The sequence below is a fragment of the Thalassophryne amazonica genome, chromosome 4 (assembly GCF_902500255.1).
Source record: "Thalassophryne amazonica chromosome 4, fThaAma1.1, whole genome shotgun sequence".
Lineage (NCBI taxonomy): Eukaryota > Metazoa > Chordata > Actinopteri > Batrachoidiformes > Batrachoididae > Thalassophryne > Thalassophryne amazonica.
This window is the reverse complement of record NC_047106.1, coordinates 11765265-11783135: the sequence shown is the minus strand read 5'-3', so window position 1 is coordinate 11783135 and position 17871 is coordinate 11765265. Positions and strand designations below refer to the sequence as shown.

Here is a 17871-nt window from a genome sequence, read left to right as displayed (position 1 = left end):
TGGCTGCGCAGTCGGCGGGTGTTAACCGCACGCTGGAAAACATCTCGGGCAGGATTGCAGCTCTGGAAATCCGCTTTGACTGTCAGTAAAGACCACATTCTACATTCAGATGTATTGAGAGCCACTCTGTTCTCAGAACTGTGGAATTTTTCAGGCGTCTGCTAATCTGGATATTCATTTGGCTTCCCCAAACACAGCTGCACTTCAAGGCCGCTGTGATAAAAAAAAACCTCCTCAAGAAGATCAACACTTAAGCCTTGCTCCCTGGTCATTCCCCTCCCCTCAGCTTCTCCAGCTCTGACGTTGACTGTGGACAGTGGACTGCTCAGGGCTGAGCCCCTCCCCCTTCCAGGACTGTCAGACAAGGCCGTTGACGGCGCCTAATAGGCTGCCTCCGGAGTGTTCTGATAAACTGGACCTTCAAATCTCAGTTGTCGTCCTGAGTCTTTGTTGTCTGTGTGATTGTTTTTCTGTGCTGATGGGGTTTTTTTTCCTCATTGCTGCTGTGTAACACAGCGGCTATGAGGGGTTTTTTTCTCTCTTCTTCCCTCGTGTGTGCTTTTTTATATGTGTTTATGTACAGGGCCTATGTGTGTTATGTGTGTGTCGTTTGTTATGGGTCGGTCTTGGTTTGCTCAGCCCTGCTGTTGACCAAGGCAGAGATGTACATCGGGAGCTGGTCCCCGGGCGCCTAATGGCGACTTCTGCTCCTAATTGGCAATTAGGATGGGTTAAATGCAGTAGACACATTTCATTGTGCAGGGAACATGTTCTTTTGTGCATATGACAATAAAATTCTTTTGAATATCCTGTCCTTTAAATTTACCATGACATACATTTTAAGCCACACCCCCTGCTCCACAGTTAAGCTGCAGCATTTCTAATTTCCAACAACATAGCAGTCCAATATACTGAAGGATCCCTGACACCAATAAAAGAAGAAAAAAGAATAATTTTAAAGGTTTGAGTTTCACAATCTGACCTACCGGAGTGTATAAGCATGTGCTGCTTCAGGTTTTGAATGCGTGTGAATCGCACTCCGCAGGTTGGACACTGAAAGGGCCTGTCTGGCCCATTGGAGCCGGGCCGGGCTGAAGGGCTGATATAGAGGTGGTATGGATACTGAATACCTTCCAACCTGAAAGGAGAAATTAGTGTAATATTCAAAATACTGGCATTAAACGTACACTTCAAAAAACATTCAAAGCTTGTCTGATGGTTGACATTTGTGGCTTCCCACATTAGCCTTTATGCATTCATAGGTGTTGGTGGCTAAAGGCTTTTACAATACAAAACCGGTTTATCCCCCCCCCACATCAACTCTGTCTTAACCCAAGACGTAGGCCTTCACCAAACTTCCATCAATTATGTTAACATATCGCTGAGATATTCTGCTGCCAAATACACAAACAAACAAGGGTGTCTGCGAAAAAGTAACATAAAAATTAGCTCCTTGGTTGAGGTAATAATGAAATACATGAAGGTTTGTCTAATTATTATTTCATGTTATGGCAAATCAATACCTCTCGTCATCTTCCCCATGTCCTCCTGGATTAGAAGTGCTCTGCATTGATGGCAAGCCCTCAGACACGCCCTCATCCATTGATCCTAAAAAAAATAAAAATAAAAACACACTAAAGTTTGATGCACAGTGCCCACAGACGTACTCAACACATGGGCTCTTACATATTTGTATAGTTTTCTGATTAATTTAATTACAAATTATAATAAAAACTTAAGCTCATCAAAAATAATCAAAAACTGCCTAATTTCATCTCAAAGTGTAAACAAATCTCTACAACACAATCTCCATCCGAAGAAAAGACACAAAAATTATTTTTGTGTAGATTTACTTTAGATGGCTTTAACTTAGACGGCTTTCGGTGACAATGCTCTGGGCATCACACAGATTAAGGAGCGGTACAACCGGTTTAAAGACGTCCGGACAACAGTGAAGAGCGAGCCACACTCCGGTCGGCCATTAACGTGCTGAAACGACCAGATCACTTCCAAAGTGAACGCTGTGGTGATGCAGGTCCGTCATGTGACTATCCGAAAATTGCGGAAGAGGTGGACATCAGCACTTTTTCGGCACATTCCATTGTGACAGAAGATTTGGCATTGAAAATATTGGCAGTGAAATTCATGCCAAAGGCTTCGGCACGAAGCTGCTGATGGCGGAGCAAAAGCACCTCCGTGTTGAAGTCTCACAGGACAAGCTGTGACATGCCCACCTCTTCCACAATTTCTCAGACAGTGAAACGACTGAAAAGTCAGCGAAAGCCATCTGAATCATCTGAATGGTTTCCACCTGGCTGTCGCCAAGTTTCTGGCAAAATTTGATGCGGCGCTGCTCCAGTCGTTACGTCTTTTTCCTTGAAATGAAAATCCACTGATCGCACAGCACAGTCCTCACACAAACGCTGCTTACCAGCAAATGACGCAATTGACAGGCGTGAAAAAGTTCACGCATGCGCACAAAGGTTCAAGGTTGGCTCATGCAAGCACACGTGATTCAAATCCATCAGGATTTTGAAAAAAATAAAAAGGTCTGATACTTTTCTAACAGACCTCATGTCCCTTTTAATACAATAGAAATAAAACATTTTACTGCAAATTAACCAAAGCTGAATAACAGTTACCCATTATGGAAAAATAAACAAATAAAACTTGTGATTATGCAAACTTATTTCAACTCAGTTTAGCAACATTTATAGTAATAACATAAAAAAAAAGGTTTTGAACAGGTTCAGACCGAAAACAAAAACCAGTTACAACTGATATGCCAACAAAAAAACGTATTTTAATGTGTATCTGAAATAATGCCAATAACACCAATTATTATAATTATTGTTATTAACCATAACCACAAATGTTTTAGTTTGTAATTAAATTACAAAAAAGGTGTTTAATTACAAACTAAAACATTCTCTGCTTGCAGTAACTTGTTGCTGCAAAAGTACACTTCTGAGATTTCTGGACGTCTTTAAATGGTGGAGACAAATATGTCCAGCAGCATTTGATAGAAGGAAAACCTGTTGTGTCCCCGTTTCTGGCCAGAGAACGTAAATATTTAGTTTTACTAGTTTAGGAGGTCCTGCTCCTTAAATGCTATGAACTTAATCACTTATGTTTCTTTTTTACTTGCAGAGACTCTGAAGTTTATGCTGATGCCAAGCATCGATGCATTGAAGGAAAACATCTGCCGAGAAATCTGAAACATTCCTCAGGACACTTTCCCCAAAGCGTTTGCAGGCCGTAATTGGCCAACGCGGAGCCTACAATGAACATGATGTCTAAGAGACTGACAAAATGCAGGGCTAATATTGACAATGGTATGAAAAACTTCAACCTTTCAGCTTTCTATCCAGCCATAAAGATCCAATCACGTGATCGGAAATCAGGCCCGATCACGTGGTTTCAGACTTGATCGAAATCAGACATTGCATCCCGATCAGGAATCCAATATAGATTGTATCCTCATTATTTTGATCAGCGCTATTTCAGGCTTATTATTGCAGATTAATGGGCCTTTCACGCGTCGGAAGCATCAGAGGCGTGAGACGCATTGCTTTTTAGAGGCGTCAGAAGCGGCTTTTGACGTAACGCTTCTGACGGGAGCGCGCATTGCTGCTTGTTGGCAGGCTGATGCGGTCAAAGTTCAACCCAGTCTTTTTTTTTAATTGAACAAAAGAAAAAAACATAAGTTCAACCGGAAAGAGGTGGGGGAGTTACGCGTGTAAAGTTTCTTTCGCAGAACTGCTGTTTGTGTGTTTATGACCTCAGCCTGACACATCACATTTAGGAGCACGTCTTAAAGAGCTTCCGTCTTCATTCACGTTCACTGCGCTGCTCTGAACTTGTTGAACACTGATAAAGCATCAGAGGGGGACTGTGAGGACGCAAATGTAAGTTGATTTTTTTTTTACTTTTACTTTTCAAGTTGACTTTTGAACTTTCGACGCTCTGAGCTGTGACGTAGCTTCGCGCTGTCAAATAGGAATGACGCGTCGGGCCAAAACACGGAAGACTAGTGGCAGAAACCACTGCATTTATATAGCACTTTTCCATCTGCATCAGACGCTCAAAGCGCTTTACAATTATGCCTCACATTCACCCCGATGTCAGGGTGCTGCCATACAAGGTGCTCACTACACACCGGGAGCAATAGGGGATTAAAGACCTTGCCCAAGGGCCCTTAATGATTTTCCAGTCAGGCGGGGATTTCAACCACAGATCAGTGCAGAAACCAGGTGTCTGAAGAAAAATCCTTGGAAATGTTTTTTGTTGTCTGTTACCTCAAAATTTCTGATTACTGTTTAAAAAATTTAGAACACATAATTAAAATAGCTAAATCAATAAATGGTTCTTTAGAAACCTTTCATCTATAAATTAAACCCACCTGTTATTTCAGATTAGATAATTTCTTGTTTAACATAAGGAACCTTTGACATTTATTTTTAGACCAATAAAATAACAGAAATTTGTACATTTTTAAGTCTGGTGGATTATTACTTGATTGTTCAAGCTACCTCAAGCAGAAGTGCACTGTTTAAGTGATAAATAATAAAATAAGGTGATTAAAATGAAAATATTATATATTTAGCATTTGTTCATTGTTCATTCAGTTTTTTTAAAGTATCAGATCGGGACTCGGCAGATACTCAAAATCAGATGACTTGGAATCGGATCAGGGCCAAAAAAACCTGATCGGGACATCCCTAACTACAAATCTTTTTTTTTTTTTTTTTTTTTTTTTTATACACAAGATAAAAGTAAGGTCTTTTTGCTTCTCCCATTCAGTCAACACCACTGCTCTTGAAAATACTTAGGAAGAACCAGCTCTCCTCTTTTTGGAAGATCTATACAGTTCCTGCTGCCCCAGAAGAGCCCACAACATTCTACAAGATCAAACTAATCCAGGACAGTCAAGTGTTTGAGCTGCTGCCCTTGTGCAAACTTTTTAGGATGACAGAACACAGTAAATAGGTTAAAAACAGTTTTTATCCCAAAGCAATAACAGCACTCAGTGCTGCGTGAACGTGACCTCCATGTGCAATATTCAATATGATCATATAGGACCAGCTGAATGTAAAAACAGTTTACACTTCATTCTGTACAATAGAGATTTTATTCTATTTTTTTACATAGTAAAAGTACTTTTTACATATTATCTGGCCCTAGTTTGTGATTGATAAGTTGACTGTGAGCAGTTTTATGTTGTATGTGTGGGGTGTTTTCGTAGCACCACTGGAAGGACGTGACATTTTGTTGTATCCTGTATACAGTAACAATAAAGGTTTAATTGAACTGAATTCTGCTTGGCGCCACCACAGTATGGATCTGTGTGAGGATTTGGCACAGGTTTTATACTGGATGCCCTTCCTAACAAAACTCCACATTACATGGAGAAGGAGTCTTGAACCAGAACCCTTCCATTTTGGAAGCAAGCTCACACCACCACACTGCCCATGCTTTTATACACAAAATGAGTTGCATCAAGAAGGGCACCCAGCGTAAAACTGGTGCCAAATCAGCATGCAGATCCACCTCTAATCTGCTTTGGTGATCCAGAGTCAAAACAAGGGAGCAGCTGAAGAGATTTACTTTGAGATACAGATACAAATAATCAGTTCCACTCCATGAAGAATATTCATTTTAAATTCAAACAAGGGCTTGAACAGGACCTGGTTTTTGTAGAGATGCAAGGTCTTAGGAGTTTCATTTAAAAACCTCAAACAAATAAATGCCTCACATTCTACAATTTCTTTTTCAGTCAGTTCTATATGACATTTTCTGAGGAAAGGTTGCAAAATCGTACTTTCCTGAACAGTAACCGCAAGTCTGCATGGGTTCCCGCCGGGTGCTCTGGCTTCCTCCCACTTCCAAAGACATGCAGGTTCAGTGAATTGGTGACTCTAAATTGACCGTAGGTGGGCGTGTCTGTGCAATAGTGTCTGTCTATTTGTGGGTCTGCAATGGACTGGCATCCCACCCAGGGTGCAGCCCCATCACACCCTATGACTGCTGGGATAGGCTCCAGCCTCACCCCTGACCCTTAACTGGACTAAGCGGGTATAGAAAATGGGAGTGACTGAAATGTGTGAATAAGCTGGTTATAGAGAACAACCCCACCTATTGAGGAGGACTGTGGACTGATAAGGAGCTCCTCCTGGACCTGCTCGCTGCCTGGGACTGTCTGCTGGTCGCTCAGCGAGCTCTGGGAGGCACTGACTGGCTGGGAGGATGATTCTTGAACTTCCTCATCACTGAGACGCTCCACCTTCACTCTCACATCTTCTTCCTCTACTGGCACTGGTGACGGCACAGCTTTGGAGCTCTCACACGTGAGGAAGTCACTAATCCGCCGTCCAACCACCACCTCAGAGGTCCCTGTCGCACCCTGATCAAGGCAACGGGGGCTCTCTGGGGGCTTCGACTTATCCGAGTGGAATCTGCGGTCGATACCGAATGGGAAAGTCCACGGGAAGGCCAGGGAGGACTCCACAGGCTGGGCCGCATTGTCTGAGAATGAAGGCGATGGGTTGGGGATCTGAGGGGAGGTGGTTACCATCTGTGTAGTGCATTTGAGCGGACTCTCAGGTGATGCCACAGTTACAAAGCTTTTCCGCTTACGTCTCGATTCGCGGCATATGGGAACGTTTCTCTCCATCACGCTGCAGTCAGAGGACACGGGTGACACACTGCCATCCAGTGGCGTCAGGGTACAGTTGGATGATGCGCTCTCTGGTGCAGATTCATGCGGCTTATCTGTCATCATATTGCCACCATTGTTGTCGTTACCCGGACTCCACAGGATACTGGACTTCATGAACTCTGAACACGTGCTCGCCACAGCAAACATCTGCATGTAACTTGCAGCCGCCAGCACGTCAATGATGTTCTCGGTGCTAATGGAGAGAGTGGATGTGTAGGCATATTCCAACAAAGGAGCAAAGCCACTGACTGTCACATGATGCAAGTCCAACACAAACTTGTCCTCCTCCTCCGGCCGGCTGAGCAATTTCGATCGGAAGAATTCACTGCAGCATGCGAGGACCACTTTGTGGGCCAGGAAGAGTTTGTCCTGGACCCGAATGGTGACATCACATAAGTGACCCTCATTGCGCAAAGCGTTGAGCTTCTCCAGCATCTCCTGACTGTGGGAGGACGAGTTGTGGGTGAAGGTTTTGACTCCCATGATGGAAACAGCTTCTGACTGCACACTGGAAATGTGTCCTGCAGCAGAGGAAAACCACACACAAGCATTTGTAAAACCCCTAAATATAGCAAATTACAACATACGAGGTCTGTGAGAAAAGTAACGGACCTTTTTATTTTTTTCAAAAACTATATGGATTTGATTCATATGTTTTTACATCAGCCAAGCTTGAACCTTCATGCGCATGCGTGAGTTTTTCCACGCCTGTCGGTTGCGTCATTCGCCTGTGGGCAGGCTTTGAGTGAGCACTACTCCACCCCTCTTGTCGTCGTTTCACTGCGAGGAAATGGCGGAATGATTTGGGCTTTTTTTTTTTTCCATCAGAATTTTTTCAGAAACTGTTAGAGACAGGCAGCTGGAAACCATTCGAAAAATTTATCTGGCTTTCTGTGAAAATTTTACGGGCTTCACAGAGAATAAGGAGTGTTACGACAGCTTTAAGGACGGCCCACAATGGCGCTCAGCGCACCGCGCTCCAAGCCGCCATCGAGATACAGAAACCACCACATCATTTCTAAATGGATCGCTGTGTGGAGCCGCGACCGTCGTGTGCAATTTCTCTGGTTATCACAAGAGTTGGACATCAGCCATCAGCCCAGCTCTCCACAATTTCTCTTATACTCACTCGACTGGTAAGCACTGAAAGCCGAGATAGGCATGTCCCAACTTGTCCCCTGGCACTCCGAAACGGACGTGTTTCCTTTGTCTCGCTTCATCAGCGAATCAGTCGTGACGCGTGAAGCCTCCGTGCAGCTTTCCATGACAAAATCTCTTGTTAAAAGTGAAATCTGCTGGAAAATGGCTGATGTCCAGCTCTTGTGATAACCAGAGAAATTGCACACGACGGTCCCAGCTCCACAGAGCCATCCGTTTAGAAATGATGTGGTGGTTTCTGCCTCTCCATGGCGGCTCGGAGCGCGGTGCGCTGAGCGCCATTGTGGGCCGTCCTTAAAGCTGTAGTAACACTCCTTATTCTCTGTGAAGCCCGTAAAATTTTCACCGAAAGCCAGATACATTTTTTGAATGGTTTCCAGCTGCCTATATTTAACAGTTTCTGAAAAAATTCTGATGGAAAAAAAGCCCAAATCATTCCGCCATTTCCTCGCAATGAAACAATGACGAGAGGGGTGGAGCAGTGCTCACTCAAAGCCTGCCCACAGGCGAATGAAGCAACCGACAGGCGTGGAAAAACTCACGCATGAAAACGAAGGTTCAAGCCTGGCTGACGTAAAAACATATGAATCAAATCCATATAGTTTTTGAAAAAAAATAAAAAGGTACGATACTTTTCTCACAGACCTCGTAAATCTGTGTGCTAACACAACTAAGAGCTAATTAACTGGTAATTCTGGGAGGGGTTGACCAATTATCGGCACTGATGTTTAACTTTAAAGGTCATCGGTATCTGCCATTTTAAAGCACACTGGCCGGTCGTACAGTTTTATTTTAAAATGTGCTTCTTTGGCTCTGATACAGCTGCAGCCACTGCAGACTTTTTATCCTGAAATATTAATCAGATCATATCAATCCACATTTGTGAACCACTGTGCCCGTGAGTTCATGGCCAACGGCTAATTTTAAAAAGCTGGTATTTTATATGAATATGGGTAAGACTTCATGGATGGGATGTCTGCTGAGCTGGAACACTGCCTAAGATGATTTTAAATCCATACAGAGTGATGTTTTATGAGAGGTTGCCATTTGCGCAAGCAAAATTATAACTGACAAAATATCAAAGGCACGACGTTAGTTATAATTGGTACTGGTCCTGAAAAAGCCGTATCGGCCGACCCCTAAATTCTTCATTCACATTGGCTGTATGAGGCAGACAGCAAACTGGGTTGTCTGTTGTTTTCAATGAAGAAGATGTAAAATTACACTGTGAAGGTCAGTGCCATCAAAAATGAAAAATTTAGTTTTATTTTGCTTCCCACAAAGACAACAATAAAGTAGATGATTTGCCTTAAACGATGGCAAAAGAGAGACAGCAAAAGATTAACCACTTCATGCAGAGATAGTTTTATATCAGGTAAACAAGGACAATTTGTGTGATATTACAGAGAGAAATTAAGCTGTAATGTCTCAGAAAAATTGCCTTTTTAAGCAACAATCAGTCTGAGGTCCCTCTTTATTTTATAATGTTGAGATAAATGCTAAAGCAGTGTTATACCTTTCAATGAAGTAAATTATTGTCCGTCTCATTTAGACAGAAAAATGCGGCTGGAGATGACAGTAATCTGCTGAAATTTCCAGTATGACATTTTTCTCCCAACAACATGTGAAGGCAGCACAACTATCAGCTACAGAAAGGTACCAGAGTTCCAGTATAGTTTGACAAAATGTAGTCTTTGAGCCATAGCAGATTTAAGAGAGGACATCAATGACATGGATTAGGCTGGTTTGTCTGAGACAAGTCTGTGCACAGTATGGCTCTTTGGCTTCACTTATTTCAAGCTCGGGCCCGGGACAAGATCTGTTATTTTGCCGCAATGCGCCGATAACATTCTAACACTTTTTAAAATGTTATTTATTAAACATATCCTGTGCTGAATGCCAGAAAATCACACGATTTAAAACCACTGTTACACCTTGACGATTTAGCCAGTGTATGCCGAGCATATTAAATTGCTGGTGTACGTCTAATAAGTTATCGAGAACCGGTTCTTTTCAGGTATTGTTAAGAAATGATTCGATCCACGGGCATCAATAGCCTTTTTGCTTAACGATTTCCTTATCGGTCCTTCAGAGCAGCTGTTGTTTTGGGGGGTGTTTGTCAGGAAAATGATCATGCCTCTACATTGATTACAGAACCCCTGCAGGGTCTGTAATCAACAGTTTCTGCAGCGCGGCTCTTCTTTGAAGCTTGAAACAATGAAGCATTGATCCGACTCGCTGCTTTGATGATTCTTTGTTTTTTTTCCCTTTATCTTAATTTTTCTCCGCCAAAACCAGGATCTGCAAAACTGGGATCTTCAGATTAAAGCAAATAATTACATATTTTTTGTATGAACAAACCTGAATTGTGTTAGTTGTGATTTGTCATAAAATTAAAATGTATAATTTTTTTCACATCTGCGTATTGTGTGGACACTACCGTACACTGTTGCATTAGTTGAATAACAACAACAACAAGTGGTAGCATTAAATGTGGTGGAATAATGAATAAACAGTGGGAATACAGTGGTGAGTACCGTAAGGTGATTTCTGAGGAAAGACTGAGGGGGTGAAAGCTGGGTATGGAGCACATGAGGACAAAATGCCAGGTTATGTAACAACAATCAAAGCAGATGCGCAGTGATGTGAGCCAGACTCATGTGGAGGCCAGTGCACTGCAGGATGCTCCGCGGCTGTCTGCAAAACATGTGGATTCTCTGAAGCATGAGATTTTCCATCAAACAAAAGCTCAAGTGAAGGGGCTCTCGCAGGGGGAGAAAGCACCTCTCCAAACAGACGCACCAAAGGGAAAAGTCATCTCCCTTTCTTTTGGTTGATAAAAGACACTGTGAATTACAGTACCTGGCCAGCAGAGATACAGCGGGGAGGTTTGAGCCCACAGTACCCAACAGAACTAACAGAAAAGATTCTTAATTCTGAAAATGTTGTCCATTCGGCAGCTCCCGTTTTCTGTTTGGGGTCGCCACAGCGGATACAGCCAGATCCGCATTGGTATTTGGCACAAGTTTTACGCCAGGTGCCCTTTAAGAAAGCCTTTGAACATCAGTACTTCAACCACGGGTGGACAATAAAACGGGCGGACAATAAAACGGGCCAAATGGCTTTTGAATGGAAACTGACAAGATTCCAAAAAACAAGCCCAGACTCAGAAAAGTGCAACTCAAGTCAGAATCGTCAGAATTCAAGTCAGAATATGTTTAGATGGAATTAATCGACCTGACGTGACAGCGGTATGGCAGCACACAGTGCGCGGAAAGCAGAATGACCTCTTTGGCAATTCTTACTTGTATGTAGTGTTTGAAAGATTTTGTGCAGTAACATTGAATGACGCATACCGACTTCAGTTGTGGATCTTGGTGGTGTTATCAGCACATCGGTGGGTCACAAACCTGTGACAATCCCTTGCAGAAGATGTGGAATGAAAATATGGAAAGGATTATCAGAGGGAATTTTTCATTACCACTGTGTGCTTGCTCAGGGGGCTCGGTAACGTTAAACCTCACTCGTGTGAAGCGCCTTGAGCCAGCTTTGTTGTGATTTGGTGCTAGTAAAATGAACTGAAAGGAGCTCGATGTCACGAGCCATGAGTTTGCTGTGGGCATGCATGCTTTTGAAGCAGAGGCACAGGGACACATGACATGAGAAATCAGAAATACTGATGCCTGACAAATATCACTACACAGACATCACGATGTGGCGACACCACTGTGATATCACACCCCCCACATACCAATAGGGGGATGGCATGTGTCAGTGCGCATGTCCGGAAGTAGTACACGCAATGCATCATGGGATATTCTGTATGCCTACAGCCGGCGTACGCGGGCCTCAACATTGTCATTTGCCTGCTGGTCCGGCAACGATTTGATCCACTTTCGGGCCAATACAATTTATAAAATAATGGCCTGCTCGGGGCACTACAAATATTTGCAACATTCTATTTATTTTATCTTTTTTTTTTCCCAGTGGCAAAGCCAAATTTCTTCACATTTCCGTGTCATCAAACTTCAGAGACAACGCCATGTTTATTTTTGTCTCCCAACATGCTCCCACAGTCTTGTGAACACTCCACTGATGAAACGAGATGTCAGGTCAAAGAAATGTATGTTGTCCATGCGTGGAGCGTGCAATGAACAGGGTTATTCAAGAGAATATAGTTCAGTGTAATTTCCCCCACTTTGTTTCCTCCCATCCCTCTTCTCCACAATTCCTTATCAATATAACATACGTCAGAATCCATTAATGCTCCACACCCAAACAGTTGGTGGCAATAAACCACCAATAAATGAAGAAGAAGGAGAAGGAGGAAGAGGAGGAGGAGGAAGAGCAGCAGCAGCATTCGGCCTTTTCTGTTAACGATCTTCGGCACAGATTAATTCCAAAGTTTACATAAGTGTGATGTTGTGTTATAGATGACTCATTTTTAAGTGAAAACCATTAATTGTGATGCAGTCACAGTAAAAGCTGCAGCTTTGTGAAGGTTTCTGTGCAACTGCACTGCCATGACTCATAAACGCAGCCTGTCACTAACCATGTCTGCTCCAGGTTCACATTTGTGCATGGTTAATTATGTGTTATCAATAAAATCTAAAAAAAAAAAAATAATAATAACAATAATAATAATGCTGCCGGGGGAAAAACCGTCTTGGAGACATTCCTTTTCACAGCGAGCTGAGAGGAGAACGAGCGCACATACACAGTCACTCAAGCTCCTCAAAGCAAAAAAAAAAAAAAAAAAACACTTGCCACAAAACATAGAAGGTGTAAAATCCTGAACATGCCAGACTCACCATGTTATATTGCTTTCCAAATGTAAGCTCCACACGAACAAAGAAGTGCATGCAAAGTCGGCTCCAGCTTCCCCTTACTCATGATCGTGGCACATTAAATAACGTCCATTTATTCCTGGAAATAATGTATTCTGACTTTTTCCAATGTAACAAATCCATCTGTGTCCAGGCAGACTGTTAAAAATAGTGTCAGATGTCTCCACGTCCATGTCCACAACTTCAGTAACCCAGCATCCACACAAACAGTGTGTCACCACACTTTAAACTCCAAAATCCAACACTGAAAAAGTTAAGAGCTTCAGGGTGAAGTGTGTCATCTCCTGTCTGTAAATCCGAGCCATCACTTTCAAACGACAGCTCAGAAGCTTCATTTTTTCGGATGAAGCAGGTTTATTTCCCTCTGTCAGTCACTGGGATGTTTCTGTTTTGCTAATAAGGACATCACACACTGAAAAATGCAGAGAACTGCCAGTGAAACGTTTGCCGTTAAAAAATGTGAGACATGTCCTTTAACTGTAAGAAGTGGGTTTTACAAAGTGGGTCGATGGATGGACTCATGCATATTAAATGTGCACTTGTGACAAGCGTGGCTATGTAAACAAGGAACAGAAAAGCTCAAATTAAAACATACAAGGACTAAGTGCTGCTTCGTTCTTTGTACAGGATGCTGCCACACCCCTACATATTTCCACAGGGAATAAATGTCTGCTATATTAATGTTAAGTTAGGAGTGTGTGTTGAGAAGGTGGAGGAAATATTTTGAGGAGCTGATGAATGAAGAAAATGAGAGAGAGAAAAGGCTGGATAATGTGGAGAGAGTAAAGCAGGAAGAGCATGAGATGAGTAAGAATCAAGCGAGGACAGCTATGAAGAGGATGAAGAGTGGAAAGGCAGTTGGTCCAGATGACATTCCAGTGAAAGCATGGAAATGTCTAGAAGAGATGACAGTGGAGTTTCCTACCAGACTGTTTAATAAAATCTTGGAACGTGAGAAAACAGGTAAAGATCTGTGAGCAGCAATATGGTTTCATGCAGAGAAAGAGCACTACAGATGCAATGTCAGTTCTGAGAAAACTCATGGAGAAGTATAGAGAAGGCCAGAAGGAGTTACACTGTGTGATTGTGGATTTGGAGAAAGCCTAATTCAGGGTTCCAAGAGAAGAGTTGTGGTACTGCATGAAGAAGTCTGGAGTGGCAGAGACGTATGTGAGGGTAGTGCAGGACATGCAGAAGAACAGTGTGACAGCAGTGAGATGTGAGGTAGGAATGACAGACTCATTCAAGGTGGAGGTGGGATTACACCAAGGATCAGCTCTGAGTCCTTTCTTGTTTGCAATGGTGTTGGACAGGTTGACAGATGACATCAGACCAGAGTCTCCATGGACTATGATGTTTTCAAATGACACAGAGTAGAGAACAGGTTGAGTCTAGCCTGGAAAGATGGAGATACGTTCTGGAGAGAAGGAGAATGAAAGTTAGTAGGAGCAAGACAGAGTGTGGTAGAGTGTGATAGAGAGGTGAAGAAGAGAATGCAGGCAGGGTGGAGTGGGTGGAGAAAGGTGGCAGGAGTGATTTGTGACCAAAAAATATCTGCAAGAGTGAAGGCTTACAAGACAGTAGTGAAACCAGTTATGTTGTACGGTTTAGAGATGGTGGCACTAACAAAAAGACAGGAGGCAGGGCTGGAGGTGGCTGAGCTGAAGATGTTGCGATTCTCTTTGGGGGTGATGAGGATGGACAGGATTATGAATGAACTTCAGAGGGACAGCTCAGGTAGGACGGTTTGGAGACAAAATCAGGTTTGGACATGTGCAGGGGAGGGACCCAGGGTATATAGGGATAAGGATGCTGATGATGGAGCCACCAGGCAGGAGAAGAGGAAGGTCAAAGAGGAGGTTTATGAATGTGCTGAGGGAGGATATGCAGGTGGTTGGTGTGACAGAGGAAGATACAGAGGACAGGGTGAGATGGAAACGATTCATCAGCTGTGGCGCCCCCTAAAGGGAACAGCTGGAAGAAGGAACTTTAATGAATTCTTTCACCTACAGAAAACGTATTATTCTGAATATTGCGTTTTTAACTGTATGAAAACGCCGCACTTGATATTTTTTTTTATGAGATGGTAAAAATAGGGATGACGCCTTTGTAAAATGCTTTTATTTTGAAGTCGGAATAACCATAGCTCTGTTTAGGTACATCGACGCAGCTAGCTTACTGTTAGCCACCGAACCAAGCTAAGGTTGTGACGACCACACAGAATTATTTGCCCTAATCGGAGCTTGCTCAACAAACTGTCGTTGTTACAATTGCTGTTAACGGGCCTCAGTCGTCTCAGCCTGACCATAAGGAGAGCGCTTTACCTGCCGGGCTCAGGCCTGTGCTGACGGCTAGGCCTCTGGACGCGAACATCTCAGCCGACAAAAAGCAGCCACATTCCCCTGCGCTCCTCCGGCACTCGTCCGCCTGCTTGCCAGGCTGCTCACACTTTATCCACCGCTCACATCAATTCCCATTCCAGTGAGGCGCTGCTGAAAGTTTCGGCGCTGCTCTTTTCGTTCCTTTGTGCTCCCCGTGGGTCCGCTGTGTTTGTGTGCCCACAATGCAACGCGCAGCCTTCGCTGCGCCGTAACCAGGAAACAACACTTCAAAGGAATTTACAGGCGATTTACAAAAGATTTTAAATGTAACATATTTACTTCCGCCAACGAAGTTTTGTTTTCGACCCTGTATTTTTACAGAATATTGATATCTTGATAGGCAAGAACTGATTCAATTTTCAAGGTCATAGGTCAAAAGTCAAAATCAGGGAAAATCTTTGAAAAATCCCCATAACTTTGAACAAATTTTCAAAAATTCATAACTCTGTCAAAAAAGATCAAATTTCTTGCATATTTGACAGCGTTATGTAGGCTGGTATCCTTTATCGACTGACACAGTTTAATCAGGATCTAATCCAAATTACAGATTTTGTGGCCATTTAAATTGAACACTGAAAACCCTGTTTAATGTATGTTTTACATTATATCTTCAATCAAACGTGCCCCAATCACTCTCATATCTGAAACTGAGGTGCAGACTGGCACTCACTATCACCTGACAAAGTTTGATCTGGATCTGATCAAGATTGTGGATTTTGTGGACATTTGAATTTAATATTTAATATATTTAATAATTATATAATTTAATATAAAAAAGCCCATTCGGTGTACATTTTGCATTATATCTCAATCAAAAGTGCCTCAGTCACTCTCATTTGTCTTTTATGGATTTACCTACAGCACCAAAACTGGACGGAGGTTCCAATTTTATGCCTGTTTGTCTATCTTCCAGTTATCAGAAACCAAGCGCCAAAAAACAATGACAAATTGTGCATAGCAGAGATAACCAATGTTCTGTGAAAATTATCTAAAAAAGAATTCATAAACTGAAAAACTTGAAAAAACCCGACAACACCACAAAAAAACTTTTGATTCAAGTGCATGAACTACAACCTCAATTCCAATGAAGTTGGGACGTTGTGTAAAATGTAAATAAAAACAGAATACAATGATTTGCAAATCCTCTTCAACCTGTATTCAACTGAAAACACCACAAAGACAAGATATTTAATGTTCAACCTGATAAACGTTATTGTTTTTGTGCAAATATTTGCTCATTTTGAAATGGATGCCTGCAACACGTTTTAAAAAGCTGGGACAGTGGTATGTTTACCACTGTGTTACATCACCTTTCCTTCTAACAACACTCAATAAGCTTTTGGGAACTGAGGACACTAATTATTGACGCTTTGTAGGTGGAATTCTTTCCCATTCTTGCTTCAGTTGTTCAACAGTCCGGGGTCTCCATTGTCATATTTTGCGCTTCATGATGCGCCACACATTTTCAATCGGCGATGGACTGTAGGTAGGCCAGTCTAGTACCCGCACTCTTTTATTACGAAGTTACGCTGTTGTAACATGTGTAGAATGTGACTTGGCATTGTCTTGCTGAAGTAAGCAGGGATGTCCCTGAAAAAGATGTTGCTTGGATGGCAGCATCCATGATTTCCAAAAACAATTTGAAATGTGGACTCATCAGACCACAACGCGCTTTTCCACTTTGCGTCTGTCCATTTCAAATGAGCTCGGGCCCAGAGAAGGCGGCGGCGTTTCTGGATATTGTTGATGTAGACTGATGGTAGAGTTTTAACTTGCACTTGTAGATGTAGCGATGAACTGTGTTAACTGACAGTGGTTTTCTGAAGTGTTCCTGAGCTCACGCGGTAAGATCCTTTACACAATGATGTCAGTTTTTAATGCAGTGCCACCTGAGGGATCGAAGGTCACGGGCATTCAGTGTTGGTTTTCGGCCTTGCTGCTTACGTGTAGAAAGTTCTCCAGATTCTCTGAATCTTCTGATTATATTATGGACTGTAGATGATGGAATCCCTAAATTCCTTGCAACTGAACATTGAGAAACATTGTTCTTAAACTGTAGGACTATTTTTTTCAGGCAGTTGTTCACAAAGTGGTGATCCTCACCCCATCTTTTCTTGTGAACAGCTGAGACTTTTGGGGATGCTCCTTTTATACCCTCACATGTTTCCAATTAACCTGTTCACCTGTGGAATGTTCCAAACAGGTATTTTTTGAGCAGTCATCAACTTTCCTAGTCTTTTGTTGCCACTGTCCCAACTTTTTTGAAATGCGTCGCAGGCATCCATTTCAAAATGAGCAAATATTTCCACAAAAACAATAAAGTTTATCAGTTTGAACATTAAATATCTTGTCTTTGTGGTGTATTCAATTGAAGTCAAAGAGGATTTGCAAATCATAATTGTACAGTATTGTGTTTTTCATTTACATTTTACACAATGTCCCAACTTAATTGGAATTGGGGTTGTAAGTTGGACAATCATTCTGCACCAGAACAAGAACAGTTCAAAGAAATAACTGAGACCTGAAGATTGCTATGTGGACATTAATGTCCACGATTTTTTTTGTTTTTGTTTTAAGTGTATGTAAGATTCAAGATAAGATTCAAGATTCATGGTTTGGAAGACTTTCTCTCAAAAACAAAAATTGTTTCAACCAAATTATGAAATGGTCGAGCAAGCTGACTGGAGAGTCTCACCTTCAGCCAGAATCCCTGTATACTAAACAGGTACAGAGGATAGCTGGTTCGATTCTGAGAGACAACTCCCAC

The 17871-nt window shown here is 42.4% G+C and overlaps 1 protein-coding gene across 2 annotated transcripts in view; it reads right to left on the bottom strand.

Moving 5' to 3' along the window:
• zbtb44 (zinc finger and BTB domain containing 44) overlaps positions 1 to 15328 on the bottom strand; it is a 36874-nt gene extending 21546 nt beyond the window's left edge. The window contains exons 1-4 of one of the 2 annotated variants that reach the window (XM_034169074.1): positions 15048 to 15328; positions 6136 to 7239; positions 1524 to 1608; positions 987 to 1138 (exon numbers count right to left, since the gene is read on the bottom strand). In XM_034169074.1, coding sequence (XP_034024965.1) covers positions 987 to 1138; positions 1524 to 1608; positions 6136 to 7239; positions 15048 to 15096 — 1390 coding nt within the window. In that variant the 5' untranslated portion in view covers positions 15097 to 15328. The remainder of the gene's footprint in view (positions 1 to 986; positions 1139 to 1523; positions 1609 to 6135; positions 7240 to 15047) is intronic. The other variant, XM_034169075.1, reaches the window with a different exon arrangement.
• Positions 15329 to 17871: the final 2543 nt, after the last annotated feature.